The 18,838-nt window shown below is 36.2% G+C and overlaps 1 protein-coding gene across 2 annotated transcripts in view; it reads left to right on the top strand.

The window, feature by feature from the left end:
* Positions 1–375: 375 nt before the first annotated feature.
* Positions 376–18,838, top strand: part of LOC120342702 (uncharacterized) — a 35,657-nt gene continuing 17,194 nt past the window's right edge. For both annotated transcript variants that reach the window (XM_039411652.2, XM_039411651.2), the window contains exon 1: positions 376–1,850. In XM_039411652.2, coding sequence (XP_039267586.2) covers positions 441–1,850 — 1,410 coding nt within the window. In that variant the 5' untranslated portion in view covers positions 376–440. The remainder of the gene's footprint in view (positions 1,851–18,838) is intronic.

Genomic DNA, 18,838 nt, shown 5'->3' with positions numbered 1-18,838 from the left:
TACCGAAGCGCGCTACGCCAAATGTGGACTTATAAATATGAATCAATTTTCCCGTAAATTCAAAATTAGCCTGCGTTAAATCGTGAATAAATTGTAGGTGGAATAGTTCTGACTTGAGCGTAACATGTAATTTCAACAGAAGTTAGACAACACTCAGATAAAGGCCATCAAAATTTGACTATCATTCGAATTGCATTCGATGGCAATTAAATATCTTGTTGCATTGGCTCTTTGAATTTGACGAAGTTCCATAAATATTCGCATTTGTTTCTCGCCGTTTATCTCAGCGGATGGGTATCGCTCAAACAGGCACTTCGCTATTTCATAGCATTATTGGTATTTATGACTTATTTAGGTATTTATAATATTTTTCAGGCTAATACGTGTACCACAATCTGTAAAATGCGTACCTAATATTTAAAGTCACATTACTCCAAGTTATGGATTCAACCACATTACCATCTATAAAGACAACATCATCACCGGCCACCGCGTCCTCGAAAAGCAACGATCCCTCGTCGAACGTTACCAGTGTTGTTCGCGGTGATTTACCAACGTCGTCGTCATCGAGAAACTCTCTTGGCGAAGACGACAACGATCAGGCGAGTTCTGGTGATGAGTGGGGAATGGAGATTGGTAATCTTATCATAGACCTCGACGCTGATTTACAGAAGGATGAAATGAAGGAAAAGGGCGGGAATAGCGAAATACGGAATGCAAACAATAACAATAGCATCAAAGGATCTAACAGCACTGCGGTAAGTGTAGCATCATCAGTTGCTCAATCGCCGAAGTTAAATTCTAGTAACGTCACGAATGTATCAACTAAGCAGGATATTGTGAACAGTGCCGGTAAGCTGGTTAAGCTGGGATCAAGAAGCAACTCACCCGCCCCCAACAGTGGTAAAAAATCGAAGTCAAAGAAATCCAAATCCGGGAATAACAACAAGCTTGGTGGTGCTCCTTCAATATCTGCTAGTGATGTTCAGATGGAGCAAGGATCAAATCAAATGACAATCAGTGGGTGTATGGGAAAAACAGAATTAAGTGGCAGTTCTTCTGGATTTTTACATATGTCTACCAGCACTGTCGCTTCTGGAAGGACAAAATATAATGAAAACACGCCGGATATAAGTAAATCTGTTAGTAAATCTTCGAAATCAGGGCGTCATTACAAGAAACATGGCAAAAATAACAATAGCAATTCGGATAAGAAGGCCGACGCCTCGAATACTAGTGTGGCGGGGGTGGGCGCAAACAAAGACGGAAGAGAAAAACCTCCGAAGGCCGGTAAGAGTAATAAACACTCGAACCAGTCTAGCGTATTGAATACAGTCTCGCTTCCAAATGTCACACATTCAATGAGCGCTTTCAGGGCGCATAACACTTCCGGGTCTCCTGCATTGACTATATCTAAAAATAATAATATTACCACATATGCTTCTCCAAATGTAATTCCAAAGTATTCAAATCATGGTCCAGTCATCTCAACAGACACTCAGATACGTACGAATGCCCCGTTGGTATACAACGAAAAAAAGAATTTACAAGTAAAAACCGCATTGTCTCGAAGTAATGAGGCACCAATTATGAGTGCATCTCCTCATTTAGGAAAACACAGAAAAACAAGTTCTATGCCATCTGCAATTAAATACCCAACTCCATTCAGCATGCCCACCGTGGTTTCTTCCCAAAACCAGGCTTCGGCATCCGATGCAAATACTTCACCCTTGACGACAACAACTGAACTGAGACCGGGTCAAATTTCCGCGCCTAGCGGTAAGAGGGAACGGAATCCACCAAATACGTCTCTGGCGTCATCGAACAGCAAAAAGATCAAGCTCGAAAAGGTCAGTTGTTCAATATTTTAATTTTAATCTATACTGTATGCGCAAACATGTGCCTGTCAATTTACATTGAACATGAAGTTCTTATAATTTTCTCACTGCGAAAGAGTTACTGATTGGTTTCATTAAAGGAGAGTTACTAGAATATATTTCAACGTCATGTATGAGACCATTTAAATTTGTCGCTCGGTGATGTATTTGATTTCATCGAGAACTTTTTCGTCTTTATTCAAATCTCACCAACTGGGTACCAATGGGTTAATGATATTGTTGTCACATCAATGTAAGAACTTTTCAGTTGAATGGGCTTGAATTGAATGTCAGGAAAATAGCGAGTTATCACTCCTCCAAATGTAATTACTGAACCATTATGTGCTATACTCGATCTGTATCTGTTTATTTACGGCTACATCACAAAAGCATTGCCCTAGGGCCAAGCGAGTCTCGGTGTGGGCAAAATCAATACGCGTCAATCGGTTATCGTCGCCACCGCCGTGACTGGAAATCATTTAAGGAGGATCACCGATCGTAAATTAAATTGTAATAATGCGGCATACGACTACAATATTTGAATTCCACGACGCACATCCACATTAATAAACAATAATTTTTACCATAATAAGTTTTGACTGTTTCAAAATAGGTCAAAATGCTCTTTGTTACGACAAGAGTTTTATATTTAATAAATGTTCATTTGAAAATAGAACAGATCAAATATTTTTATGAATTAAAAATTTATTTTAGTAATGTGTTACATCACTTATACATGAATACTAATTGAAATTTTTGTTACCAAATCATGGTGAAAGTGACAAAATGTTTAGTAAATCGAGATGCGTGTTGGCAATCTCCTGTTGCCAATTTTGTAGCACCTTTTCGCATCCAAAATTAGATTAGGTCATACACATTCGCTAGGTGAAATCCAGAATTTTTAAATCGATACGGCAACATGGAATCGATTTGCTATCGCACGAATTTTTATATATTACTTAAAATGCCAAGAAAATATCACCAGACTACTCAAATGCCAAAACCAACATCGTTCAGATACCTATTCTCGTGATAATACGACATGAATCATCGCTCAAATTTCTAAAATCGATAAAAATTATTAATTAGTATTACAATTTTTCGCGAAGCTCACACGAAAAAAAATGTGCTTAAATATATAGAGTGATTCTGAAACAATTTGTTACTTTAGTTTTTATTATTGAGCACTCAGAAAAGTATTTTTATTGGTACTATTATGTCGTGAGATCTACCGCCATATGTAGTGTACCTAAGTGAAGACTATCGTTCAATTATCCATTTATATTTTGGATTGTTTCCAGAATTTGTACAAATTAAGTGTTGATCGATCGCCGTCAAATTAAATATATAACAATAAGTTATATTTATTACATTATTAGGGATGCAAAATACAGCTGTAGAATTCAGCTATTGTACCAACTTGAGGTAGGTTTCACGTTATGATTATAATGGGGTAGATTTCGCGCTCGCGACCAAAAACTCTTGGTAATTACCAAATTACATATTTTTATATGTCCGTCGTCTGCCCGAAGGGTTATGTGTATATTATCACAATACTATTTTGTGAATAAAAATTAACAGCCTAATTAACTAATCAAAATGATTGCTTTGATAGTGGAGGAAGTCTTCAACTAAAAACTCCTGGGATAGAGTGCATTTACCCCGCTTCCGCCTAATTAACTGTTTATTCAATAATGTTAGATCAAACTGTATCTATAGTTTTTCCTCGTTCATTATTATCTGGGCTCTCTCTCTCTCTTACTTTCTCTCTCTCGCACAGTGCGAATATCAGAAGAACATCGATAGCTTAAAATTTTTCATACCAAATATTTTCTTCACGAGTTATCTTTTAGGTATCTTACTTTTTTCGTCATTATTAAAATAAATATATTTTTACTCAATTATAGCGTTTTGCCTGTCAGAAAAAATAATAGTTTGTATTAGATAATTTGCAAGTTTGGTGCCCAACGAATCTTGTTATTCAGTTGAGTTAATCCTGAAATTACAAGAAGCAAAATACAGAACATTATCCCATTTCTCGAGAGAGTTGTGCTTCTTTCAAATTTAAATTTGTTGATGATCCGAATCGATTATTTTGAGTATTTCACCAAGCGCGATCGATGAAATGGAAAATATTTTTTCTTATCTTAGTGCGACCAATATATAAACCACGTCTCAAATCCGTGCACCATCGGTGACGCATGCTTATCTCTGCAAAGAGTATTCATTATACTACCGAAGGCTACAAAGCGCAAATCCTCGTTGGCCGTACTTGGTATACATTCCATTGAGAGTAATTGAGTTTGTTGTTATTATCTGTCTAATGCCCCGGATCGATGAACGATAGTCTGTTATAGAGAATCAAATCCATTAGCCCGAATAAGATTTTTTCAGATTTCGACGCGAGACTTGGGAAATTGTTGATGGTTCCATGTTAACCACATAATAATGCAACATTTTACAAACGCCGGCGAAGTGAATCTCCATTTCCAGTAGGTGCGTGTGAACTATCTTGGGGTACGAAGTGATCTTTAGTTATTATTTCAGTTTGTTGGTTTTGATTCAATGTTAATATCAAGTTCACGCAATATCAACTAGTCGTCTGCGAAATATCGATTAAACTAGTTACGTGCCTCGGGTGTAGTCGGTAAAGTATAATACTATTACCGCCATGACTCTTTTGTTTATGCTTATGTCGTGTTAGTTTATACCCACTCGATTGTTATCACTTAGCTGGTTGACATACATTTTCTCTTTGGGGAATTTAATATTTTTTGGATGAACTTATGGTAAGGAAGTGTCGACTGCAGAACTAATTGAATATTAGTTGGTATTTTATCCCCTTTTACTAAACTTAAATTCATTCCCAATTTGCGTCGCGATTTAAATAGAAGGTAATTTATTTAGTATAACCCCAATTATATGATTTCCATGAGTATTAGCACCAACTTCGATGGAATTACACATATCTACATCGGCAGGACGTTGTTTTTGGTTTCTTTGTTCTACACTTTCGATATTCGCACTTGACGAGTTTTACTGCAATAATAGTGTAAATCGTAATTTTATTGCAAGGTTCCTAATACACACCAAAATGACCACTCGGCCTGGCCTTCCTTGCTTGTATTCCTTGCTTGTAATATGAATTCCTTGCTTGTAATATGATTTTTTTTTGCATGAAGTGTAACTTTTCCGACACAATTTTATATACGTCATCAACTTTCCGTGCGATTGAGTATTGTAAGTTCATCTTATTCTCCTTATCTAGATTCTGTAACTAGCAGTTTACTGCCTCGTTAATCCCAAAGTTGTCTGTTGTGTAGACACAGGTCTTATCATCTCGGTCATATCGTGTCGTGCGTTAGTATTTGAAATTAAGTTTCTCAGTAGTTTGGACTGTTCCGCATCGAACAGCGTAAATAAAGCTACTCAAGATGCTTTTGAACATAGCTTGTTTGCGCAATCCATCAGCGGGTAATGTTTGGTATTGTCGGCGATATGTTCAATTTATAGAAAGGTGCGTTTCAATAGTTTCAACTTGATGTTCCCGATCAGCCGACTTCTAAACAAATGCATCAGCAATTCATATTGCACGGTTCATTATATATTTAATGTGACCAATTACATGGCTAATTTATCTTGATACTGTGGTTTTAAGTATCTAATTACGAGTTATAAAGGGTGTAGCAGTAGGTAGTGTGTAACTTTCGCGTAATGCTTTTGCCTTAACATGTGATAAATTCATATAAATTGATCATTCGAATCTGGGCTTGTATTCGGCTTCGCGTACTGTTGATCCTTTCAATATTTAGACCATCGTTTGTTTACGGATTATTTGATTGATTGAATTATAATTTAACCCACACAAATCAATGGCTTCAATTCACCATAACAATTACAAACATCAGTTAAAAGTAATAGCTCTCTGGGTAATTTATTTGATTTTTCAAAATTCAATACTCCGGAAAATTTCTTTTCTCTATATGTATATCCGTACGGCAGTAACTTGAGTACCGGGAAGTTTGCTTCAAGAGAAATTTAATCTCTAGAGAAAAGATCGATTTTAACGTCGACAATCTGTCACTTCATTTTCCTTTGAATGTCAAAAATTGAATATTTTGTATGCACGAATATGGATGTCCATTCTTGACAAGCACATTAAGGGTATTTCATGAACAACCCAAGGTCCCAAACTTGATAGTGCTTTCTCTTAAGTCTAATAGGACCACGTTAGAGCAGAACGAGATTTTTACGATATGTGTCAGGCAAATTTCAGTGAGGATAATCTAATTAAAATCTTTTTGGCGCGTAATATTGAGCACGGGCGTAAAATTCCCATTAACTTTCGTCGGATAATTTAAAAGGTCACTGCTGTAGAATAGGGGGATTCAAAAATGCTCTACAAGATTTAAACGCCTTACTAATCTTTTTGTGTCACTGGGGTATTATGTGACAATAGAATTAAAATATTTCTACATCTTCGATTTTTGGTACACTATTAACTTGTATTTGTATGAATCAATTTCACAGGCCATCTAATAGCTATAGCTCACTTGTGGACGCGATAGATTATTAAATTATGCTGTGGCCTGTTTTGAATGTTTTGATATTTTGCAACTTTATGCATCATGGACTCATCGCATCTGTACAAATTTCAGCACAAAATTATGACAAAAACAAAATAAACCTTGAATTTCACTCGATGAACCAAACAAGGTACCATAGTAACTCTCTCATCAATACAATATAAAAATCGTTGTAGTCAATATCAATATTGTCAATTCTTTGGTTCCGCGTAAAGCAGATAATCGATGAAAGTTATCTATATGGGTCATCATGCTGCTGTTAAAGCTTTATTTTCTAATTATTTCCATTTCATTTAAATTATTTTTATATGACCAATAAAGATAACATTTTTCATAAAACGCTTAAGAAATGCTAACGTTCGTACAGAAGCGTAAAGCCCATAGAAGCGCTAAAAGCTTGTGGTGATAATATATACGTTTCATATTTTCATGTCCATCCCATGTCCAAATAATCTTCACACTGTATACTACACACATTTTTGATCACATGTATTTTGATCGATCTGAAATGATAGCTGAGAAGTGTCATGTGACGGATCGTGACGACCTTTGTTCACGGTTCGCACCACGCTCTTTCTATTCACGTTTACATTACTATCAATACGAGACGGTTTTGACGTGTTTTGTTTTGTGGACACAAAATTGTATGATGTTGCTTTGTTAATGTGTGGATGGCAGTACTTTCGCACAACGGGATGCCGTTTGATGTTGTATGATATCGTTCGGATCCTAAGAGAACAAACTGACGCCATCTTCGGTTGTTAAGTCAATTTTTCCCAAACTTTACAAATGGCGATTTACGATCACATCACTATTCAATTACCGCTTTTTGCTTAAGTGAGAATGAAGTTACTGGCTTCCTATTATTAAAATATTGATGATTAAATTATTAAATATTAGCGATTTAGTTCTATGTCTATCCATTCCGATATATATCCTCTCATATTTACTGCTGAGAGTACCCATTATTTCCTGCGATACGGTAACTCATATAAAACTTATCTGAACTAGCAGATAACATTTTGATTGATTACTATGATTCAAGTACGTAAAATGGTTCAATAAGTTTCAGTTACTCGAATTTGAACTCGATATTTTATTTTGGTACTTTTATGAGGACTCGAGGGAACTTGAATTTTCAGAACTAAAGCGATCATGAATTATTCAACAATTGAAAACTGAAGAATAAGCTTAAAAGAATAAACGCGGTTCGCGTACAGAATGCATTTAGCTGTTTTAAGAGCCACCGACTTGAGATTTGAGAATAAGCGATCTGGTCACGATATTTAACGTGTGCTTTAAAATTGCTGTAAAGATAAATGCGATTTGTCTTCGTTCTATCTTTTGTTTCGAAGTCGCTCGAATATCTAGAGTATAATGGCAGTATTTGGTTACGATCCACTTGGCAAATGTATAATACCAGAACGTGATTATTCTTTTCAAGTTTGAGCCAATTAATCTAATTGAATTGCATGGATGAAATCAAACATACTTGTCCATAAACAAATATGCAATAAATCGAAAATACACAACAGAATAATAATACGTTCCGGATTGCATTATTGGTTTTAAGGGTTCATTTTTTTTAATAGCGTGTTGACATCGCTTCTGGTAAATTTTATTTTCATCGAATATTTCTTCAAATCAACATCTGGTCCTTTACACACTCATGAGTAATAAATTGATTGAGCCATTTAATCAAAATATTCAGGAAATGCTTAGCAGCACGAGGCTGCGGTAGTTACAAATCAAGTATAAAGTGGCCTTGGTTGTAAAACGGGCTTTACCAATACAAAACTGACAAACCACGTGTTCCGATGTTTTTTATTCAAAGGAGAGCGGTTGTTTTTCATAGTAAGTCGGTAGATTTCGATGCGTTTGGCACAAGCAATATTACAATCTTTTTCAAAATTGCGAGATATGCTTTTGTTTACAAAATCTTCATCGGGAAATAACGCCGTCTGAGAGTGCCAATATCGAGCCATTTGTTCGCACTTTCAAAACATTATTTTGACCTTCGACCATGCCATTGACAAAATGCAAAGGAGCAATAAATTATATCTGAAAAGCTACACAATTCAGTCAGGACAAATGTAACGATATTGAATCGTCCTATTGATTGTCGGCTTTTCTCTTGAAATTAATCTGGCGAAAAATGAAAAATCAATTCCGATTAGTCACGGAATATCGATTTGAAGTCGTTTCGTAGTTTAGCGTCATTTTCAGAGACAAATGTGCGTCAAATTGCCATTCCAATGACAGAAAAATATGACTTTATACTGGATTTAATATTGTAAATATTTCCTAAATGGTATGGAATACTTAACGTTTGGGCTCCTATAAAATCGTCGGCATTGTGATTGTGATTTCCAAGCATTTCCGTATTGGGGTCGTAAAACTACAGCAGGCGTAGTTTAAATAAAGCATGCGTCATAAATTCAGGTTTTACGGTTTAACATCACCACGAGCAAAATAAAAACTCGTTTTCATAGATTCGTAGAAATTCTCATCATTATTAATTTCACTGTTTTGATTATATATAGGTAGGCCTATACGAAATAGCTGTAAGGTGATATATGCATTTAGATATCATATCCGCATGTCATAATACATAATACAGTATAAAGTTTGAGCCAATACTTGGTTACACGGTTGAATAAAAACGAAATGAAAAATACCTAAATACTGGATATGATAATTCGGGTGTCGAAGACGATAGACATTCGTGAATACGGCACTAATTTGACTAACCAATCCAATTTCGTTATAGATTAACATCAATATGATACTGACTACAAACATGCGTAATTTATAAAGATCACGTCCGGCAATCTAGTTTTCTCTTTACAACTCCATGAATTACTATTTTGAACGGCATTATTGACGGTACTGCGCCGTTTCGCTAATTTAAATATTTGATTAGCCGTAATGATGGCAGTAAATCGAACATATCCTAACATCTTACCGAATACGTGGGGTCGTTAATGTCGTGTTACAGAAGAGATATGTACATGCTTGTAATTTTGTAATACAAGGTTGTTTTACTCTCCGTGTGGCAATATCGTTTTCACACACAATCACGTTTGGTGTCAGTTTGCAGATGTGTTTATGCTTCATATATATACGTGTAACAGTAAAGTTGCTACAGTTGATGAATTGGAATTACCATTACTAAACTATATATTGGCGGTCGTTCGCGATGGAACCGATTTTATTCCATTTATAAGTTGGCCATTTACAAGCTGATTCTAATTTTTCAAATAGAGCAGATTGGCTCATAAAGTCATTAAAACGAGTCGTCGTATCGGTTGTGATAATCGGTTATTCCATTTTTGGAAGCACTTTGCTTTCGTAGCAAGCCCTATATCCTCCTGTTTGTTGTTTTACGCACTTCGCCCGCGTAATACAAACACTTCGCGTCGGAATGCGGAACGTGTTCACCCGGCGTCTTTCATCGAACTAAATTTGATATAGCTTACTTAATTTTGTGCTCGGACTAAAAGCTGTTTGAGATATTTTTCATTACCATTAGCATTGGATATGATCCATCGACGCGATTTGTGTGTGATGCGAAGCTTATCATTCTCCTTCGCCCAACCCACATGACAGAACACCTGCGCTCGTATTAAAGTTATTTAAGTTGTACCTCTTTCACCTCACGATTGATAAAATATGACAATGCGTGTTGTACTATGTGCCTGTAATCGACCGAAACCTTAACTAACTAACGAAACGGTATGCTCTATTTTGACAACACGCAGTTTTGTATATTTAACGAGGATGAGATGATATATTTGTCTTTATCATATGACGATTTAAGAAATGCTCACCATTTAATTTCATTCATTGGCAATTTACCTGCCTCTCAGATTTGTTACGACAGTGTTATTCTAAATTTATGATAAACTTTGCCACTTCTCAGAATAAACCCTCTCTATTAAGACGTATCGAGCGAGCGAACATAGCTTCGTAATAGGAAATTGACATATGGCACTTATATTTTTTATTCAGTGTATATCCCTTTCAGTTCAAAACGTTATTAAAAAAAAATTTTCATGTGCAATAAACAATTACAGACTTCAAGTCTAGATTCCCAGCAGCCCTTGTCTATTATTATTGTTGTTCTTGTCAAGCTATAGCCTCATCAATAAGATTGTCTCACTTAATTTATTCATGTCCGGTTATTTATAGTTCACCGAGGCTTTCAGTCTGTCTGTACATTGTCTCTTCGGTGTGTGACGTTTGCCTTGTTTTGGAACATTTCTGAATATTTATTTTCTAGAAAGTCATCTTTCAAGTATTAACATAATTACTGGTTTGTCTTGAAAGCTATTGATTGAATAAGTCAAAAAATTAATATCATCATAAGACCGAATATCACGCCTTTCATTAATTACCTCTGATAATGTGTTGTGCAATAGATTATGACCAGAAGGTCATAATAATTATTGTTTGTGCATTGTTAGGTCTTATCTACTGTAATTGATTAATTAATTCAGTCGGGTCGGAATGTGTGCATTATCGTTGTAAAATATTTAGGGTCGGCCCACTCTCGACCGAACGAATCTTACGCCTGTTTTGCTGTAGCGTTGAATTAATCCTAGTTTAGAAATGATAGAGTTTAATAAAAATACCGCAAATACTTCCCACGAATACAACGACTTGGCTGACTGCCATCGCTTAAACAAGTTCGATTGTAGAGCTTAAACAAGGTCGAGTATAGTTTTAAGTATAGGAAATATTGAAAAATTCGAATATTTCTTTCCATCAATATATCATACTTTGTGTTGCCATTTAGGCCGATAGTTCTTTGGGTTAAGTAGGTTACACTCGGTGAGGATCGAGATACTTGTTTGTCGATAGGCCTCATTGAACGGAGCATCGAATTCCAATATCTCATCCCTTGTGACGTCACCTCGATGGTATTTCATGATGTCGGTAGACCGACACATTACCGTCACCATTCGCAAACTGCCAAAACCTCTGATGCGTAAAATGAAGATGTTGATGTAGATATGTTGTCGTATCTGCCCAAAGGATTTACATCTTGATGAAAGTGATGAAAATGAACGAATTGATGCAAAAGCTTCAGATTTAGCGCCGTCTTTTTCCATAGTGGATTTTTTGTCGAACATCATTTTCTATAAAATAAGTGTTGAACATGGCGACTGTCTTCTAATATATGATCATAGATTTACAATCAATTTTAGTTTTTGTTTGAACTCCAAAATAGAGATCAATCTTACTGCTAAATTATGGAACGGAGAATTTTCCGATAATGGATGAGATTTCAAACATCGTTTCGCTACTCGTTCCGGATTAGTCTTGTTGAACTAACCGCCGAGTGGAATCTTTGCGTTGGCGACCGCCAATAACCGCGTTTCCATAAGCGCCTGCCTTGTATGTGTGCGCCGCGCGATTTGGCTCGAGTACGTCTTGTTGACAGAGCACTACGTTTGGTTGTTTGAATAATGCCTGCTCTCTTATTTTTTTCTGGACCTCGATCATTTGAGAGCTTATCGAACTTCATTTCACAAAGAGCTTTGTAGATAATACGGCTGACCGGGCATGGGCTAATTCTGATCTTCACGCTTTTATCTTCGATCCACGATTGAATTAGGATGAGTCAATGTTGACAATGAAAATTGGAAGGAGACAAATTCTGTAATGATGTTAACGTCAGCTCTATTTTAATTACATTCCACCCGCCTATTAATATCACATGCCCGACAAGCCAAAAAAATTAAAGCGTCTCGTATTATTAATATAAATGTAGTAGAAAGTCGAATTAATTAATATCTTTCACTTTGCCCCTTTCACCGATTTTTTCACAATTTAGAATACTCAAATTGAGTGATATGATTACATTGTGGCTGAACTTGGCGCCATCGATCGTTGCGAGTTCTTTGTTGAGGAATACAACGTGATTTATATCCGGAGTACAAACATTTTATGACAAAGATAACGAGCACCTCCCATTTTTACGACCGAAATAAATAACGAAAAGCGTATAAATATTTTTCTTTGTTACAGAATTGCGCTCTTGGGTGTACAGCCTCGAACGAACCATCTATAAAAATTGCGCATCTATTGTTTATGACCAACAAAATGTTATACTGTATACATATACAGTGCGACTTTCTGTAACATGCTATAAGAGCTTCAACCGTGATGTTCTTAGAATAACCGATCATTTTACACATGGATGGTCTTTTGGACATGCTTTACCTTTATTAAAACTCTTCGTCTGATTTTGCTTTGAATTTGTCATCTTTGCATGACTCAGTTTTGGTTTAATGCCATAAAATGAAACGGCTCTACTAAACACTAAAAATGTGTCCTTGCGGTAGTGAATTCCAGGCATTATCTAAAAGTGTCAAACGTTAATCACGCGAGCATACAACGCTCAAACGTTAATCACGCGAGCATACAACGCTGGTTTGGTTATGGTTAGTGGTTACGTTGTCGGCTGTTCATCACGTATCTCTGTCTACTTGAGATAATTCTTCGCAGAAAAAGAATGGCAAGCAAACGAAACCCGTTTGGTCTCGACTCCATAATCTATGTACATTGTACGATGTGAAATATCGATTATTATATTACACGATGCGCCAAACCGGAACACATCTATTTTCCTAGTTTCCTATTTCAAGATTGATAAAGATTTGACAATAGCCTGAATTGATATGCAGTTTAAATTCATGAGCAATGGTGTCATTGGTATGTAACAGTTTTTGAATATTAGTGACTAATTTTGACAAATTCAAAATTCTTCCCCTTCGATAGCGCTGCTCTAAATTTTCTCAAATCCTAGAGCGTCATTAGAATGGTTGTTATATTAAGCATGGTATATCTTCCAGACATTTCCATAAAAACTGTATCTGTCGAAATTGACGCTTTTCCCCTCTCTGCGTAGTATTGCTAGGTGTTAATATTAACTAGTTCACGCCTGTCGTATCATGATATTGTGTGGTATTAACAGTTTATAGTAACTTCCTACCGTTGGGGGAAATATCTGCCAACAGCTTTTGGGACAAGGAAATTGCTTTTGAATTGCATTTCCAATTCTGATAATGGCAAAATACCATGTTGTCATCAAATGTCTCTGGGGAAATGCGTTTGATTTCAATTACCCTAACAAATTGGTGGTCTTTGATGTGGAGGGAATGTTGTTGTTTTACTAATATTCAGTTCGATTTATTAGAAAAAGGGGTTAAATATTTCGCGATTTTTGTCTCTTGGAAGAGAGAATGTTATTTTGTTTCAAAATATGTAAACGCTCCTTAAAGTTTCGGAGATATTATTATCATTATAGCAAAAAACGTTTTTCATGGTTTAATTAATTAACAATTTAATATGTAGTTCAATTGCTCGCAATAATTTGTTTTTCCGTGACGAAGCCTGTTAAACTTCGAGTGATCCGATAAAATGTGGTTGTAAATAGGCTCATAAATCCGGATGTAATACTATTGCGTAAGTTCGCAGACAAGAGTCAATAACTACTATATGTTGCGATCTGATTAGATTTTAGCAAGCTAGGCGAAATGTAAATTTGGTATGTTGGCAACAACAAGCGCTAATGAGTCAAAACATTATATGTGAGGCTGGGATACACACGGCACTGTAACACAACTTAAAGAATTAAGATTTCTGAGATATGTTGTGCTTCTGTACTAACCCTATAGCTCAAATCGTGCAATCTGCGGAAGATTCTTTGCAGACAATTTTAACTGGAGAAATACGCCTTGGCCACAGAAGTCCCGAAGTATGGAATATTATTATTGTATCTAAATTGATTTTCCAAACAATTGCTTTGACAAACAAACATCAACCCACCACACAATATCCAAAGTCGATAAGTGCGAGTGAACCTTCTTTGACCAGTCCGTGTGATGTTTATTCTGCGCGGAACGGGTTATTTTTATTCGGTAGACGTTTTGGGAAACGCCTGTGTTGTGAGAGGCGCGCAGACCTCGACGGTCGATAGAAATAAAGTGATTTTTGCGGTGGAGAAATAAACGAATCATCGCGAGCTGATGGTGTGTGTGCCAGTGCGCTCCTCCACTCCACACACACACGCACGTAGTATGTTATAGTTTAGCGTGTTTGTGCTATACATTATGTGCTATTTTCGTTTACACAACTACCATCCAGCGGGAGAGCATGGCCACACACTTTTGTATAGCGAATAACGTTTTACGAGAGAGAGAAGTGTCGTTTCTATGCCTGGATAAATATTGGTTGTACTACCAATTGCCTGATATCAGTCGACTTCTTAAGTGAGCGATGGTTTCCAAATGAAATGAATAATTTAGCTCAGGAACAAAACGCAATTGGCGATGTGAGAAGCGGTAATTTGATCGTGTTAATCAGTCATTAATTTCGGCCAACGTGCTAATTATAAGCTAGGATTCACAGCGACCAAATTCCTCCACTTTTTACCAACGCGTAATAAACATATATACTATTTAATTACCCATCTTTGCTGTGAATGTAACCAAATTCTCACCATACATATAAAAAATAGCGTTTAAAATTATTTTTATATCTGAATGCAGAAATGCTAAGAAATTGTATATTGGAAAAATCGAATACATCTGTCGGATTAAATCCCATTTTCATATACTTTCACGACTTTCACTCTCATTTGACGAAGTACGAAGAAGTAGTCTGGCGGCTAATCCCGTGCAGTTTATCATATCTATATGCATCATTACACTGTCGAATTTGGTCTGTTATCGATATGTTTTCGTGGAAGTGTTTTGAAGTTTTGCATAATGCATTGCGTAACAGTGTAACATATGCAACCAACCGCAAATTAAGTTCACAATACACAATCAGAGAAAATCGCATGCCAAATTCGAAAACTGTGTAGCGTTTTGTTTAAATAGTTTTGTGAGTGAGCGATCGTCTCAGTGAACGATCAGCTACACTAGTCATGCGCTTGAAATAAATAATCCTAATTTGCAATATGTTATACATACTAGTTATTATTAGCTGAGATAGTATATAGTCACGACTTCCGACCTGATAGGTCAATTGGTTGACGCAAATATACGTTTTCCGCCAATATAACTACATGTACAAACTACATCAAATATGAATATATAAATTGTGTTTTTGGCTTGCAATGCCAGCATAATATATTGTCCATAACTGGTTTGAAGAATATTGTCATGGTTTTGAATGATTAGGAAATAGCTTTATTTTTCTGCCTAGGAAATGGTGCTCATTTCTTCAATACAAAACACAAACTAAAATTTTTTTTTTATGAAAAAAAAAATCGGTCTGAGCAGAATGAATACACAAATTACTCGTGATTACGAATAAACGGTAGACTTCAATTAAAATTTCTAACTGAATGTTGTAACCTAGAAGTTTCAAATAACATCGTTTTTTTGGCACAATGCAATACAATCAATACATGTTCAGCGCGTTGGTGGCAGGTCATTCTTATTGCTGCATTACGCATACCCGTCCGCTCTGTCATGCTAATATTTCCGTCCATTCAGCAACATGCTCAGTGACGTTATTTAATATGCCGAGATAGGAAACTAGATGTCCGCGAAAGACACCGCGTGTTGGTTTTAAATTGCCTGAATTTTCTAAGTGATTGAGCTTTTAGGCCTTTGCTTCATTATCATGCAACTGGAGTGGATTTGATTTTCGAAGTGTTTCTATCGCCCTGGTTTATCTTGTGTAAGTGATGAACTAATTACGGTATTGTGTTGGTTGACCCAGCAATGCCTTGCACGCCACACGGGTATCGAGGCTTAGGCTAGCAGCAACGCGCACTAGTTTAGGTAGCCCCCTTTTCTGAACTAATATTGCTTACAACAATATCCTGTATTTGTTGTTGATCAGAAGCCCCGGACTAGTTGAGATGTAAGCCTACTAGAAAATAATTTGGAACGAAGGTCATCAAACGAACCTTGATGACTGTAAAACCGTTTCAAGTTTTGTCTAGCATGTTGGCTTGAGTGTGTTGCAATTGCGTCCTTTCTCGTCTTTAATAAACGAAGATTATCTTTTGCGACTCTTAACCCGCCGAACGACACATATATAATTGAGTGTGCGAATTCATGTCATCAGTAATTGGCATAATCTGTTGAAAGCTCTAGGCGTATTCTCAAGTAGTTATTTGGAATTACAAATTTAAACTACAATGAAGCGGGCCTGGATTATATCATGTGACATGATATTTCTCATATTGTTTTCTAATCGTAGCATGTTTTGTTGCATTTTTCTCCAAAAGTTAAACAGCTTAGGACACGCATCTTTAACCACCTTTTCGAACTTAATCGACAGGGATTATCGGATAGCGTCCGACAAAAACAGTCATGACTTATCTCACTAGATCCGCTTATAATATTTAGGTTTCAATAAGTATTTAGATTAATCGCATTCAAAATTTACCAATTTATCATACCAATAAGCTACATTTTGACAATCACGACATTTCAGGACATACGTAATATGGCATTGATTTGGTCGCTCGCCTCTATCAAAATATACGGTTCGTTTTGATACGGTCATTGACAACATTTATGCAGAGAGTTAGGGCAAGTTCTAATGTCCTTCATGTGCTTGAGGTCAAGTGTCAACTTACGAAGGCTTGTCGAGGATGTCTTTGTCGAAATACTGATTGATTGTAGAAAGTGTGCGGCTTTTAGCCATACGTGTTGTTTCTTGGCTACCGCCCAAGCAGTCATAAAAATATCCAATTGCAATTAAGGTTTATTTTTAATAATTCTAGATTGCACTTGCGACAAATTCAGTGTGATATATTTTGTAGGTGAAGCGGGGTTATATTTGAAAATATATTTACTATCACGGATATTATATTAGGACTTGTGTAAGTCTTGAAAGCGATATTTGATGATATTGATCGGGGATCTCATGGCTTTGGATTCCTTTTCAAATAATTAAATAGCTAGACTGGATTTAGTTTGTTCGATCAATATTATTAATCTGAAAGCTTTTTAGTACAATTCAACATGTAGATTAGAAAGCACTTTATACACTAAAAAATAGGGGTGGGCACAAATATTTTGAATAGATTTATAAACAAAAATCTCAGGTCCGACATTTTACCAAACTTTTCTTCAAGTACCTATACCTACATTGACTGGCCATCTTCTATATATTGTCTATATACATTTGTATATAATTGCTCTTTTGTGTTTAAGGCCCAAAGTACTGCCTATGGTTACACTAAAGACAAATTATGAGTTTGTCTAGAAGGGTGGTGGTAATATTTCGGTACTTGAGGACTCATTTTTTATTTCGTCCATACAACCCTTCCGTTTTTTTACATGTTGTTTTATTATGGATTTCATGTTTCCACATGTTGTTGCTGAACATTAATCCTGGAGGTAAACCGAAAAACGTCGTTGTGTGGTTGTATTGCTATTAAACATAAATACCTAATATTTTTCTTTTTCCTCAATTCTATTTATGTCTGTTTATTTGCATCTATTCACAATTTAGTGTTGGCTTTCGGCTTAGAATCTCTCGTCATTTGTTTTCGTCGTAAACGAACGCGACACTAATTCGACAGTGAGGTCACGGGTGACCGGGGATTGTCGACCCGGAGTGTCATCCGTTAAATAACACACTTTCAATAGAGCGCCTCGAGGCCTTTTGGCACCGGTAATACGTTCTTAGCTACGAGATACGTTATCAGAAAGGCTTAGGATATAAATAAGTCGTTGGAATCGAGATTTTCGCGCGATGCTTTCACTTCGCACCTACGGCCGAGTGAAAATTTTCACCCTGCTGGAATATTGAGTAAAATGCACTGGCCGAAAATGTGAGAAATTACATAATTTGTTCTTAACAAGGTAAATTCATAAATAAGCGCCCGCGTGATCCCTCTGACTCTTTTCGAATTTCCTTCTATTGTTGACTTGGTTATTTATGTCTCTATCGATGAATTCTTATTCCGAACGCGAATAATTATTAGTCTACTTTACCTCACGCCGTGACGGTGTTTTCATAACAAAGCAGGCGCTTCACGGCGTAAATCCGTATCACTAAACAAACATCAGCAATGAGTGGAGTAGAATCCGATACCGCGTTGGAACAGGTTTATATATTTCACATTGATTTGAGATAAAGACAGAAAATCACAAGAAATAAGCTACAACGCGGGGTATACATGTTCCGCGAATATTTGTATTAGCCATTCGTCCTACTATCACATGCAAATTAGATTGTATTATTATTTAAGATTTATTTTAAAAAACACACACGACTTACATACATTTTAAAAATATTTCCAGAACTAGAAGTAATCTCGATTTGTAAGCAAGCCACTACTTCGTTTATTTTCTACGAACAAAATTCGATTATTTCACTCAAGTTCAATTTTGG

This window comes from Styela clava, chromosome 3 (genome assembly GCF_964204865.1).
Source record: "Styela clava chromosome 3, kaStyClav1.hap1.2, whole genome shotgun sequence".
In the NCBI taxonomy this organism is placed as follows: Eukaryota; Metazoa; Chordata; class Ascidiacea; order Stolidobranchia; family Styelidae; genus Styela; species Styela clava.
This window is presented reverse-complemented; position numbering and strand designations above follow the sequence as displayed.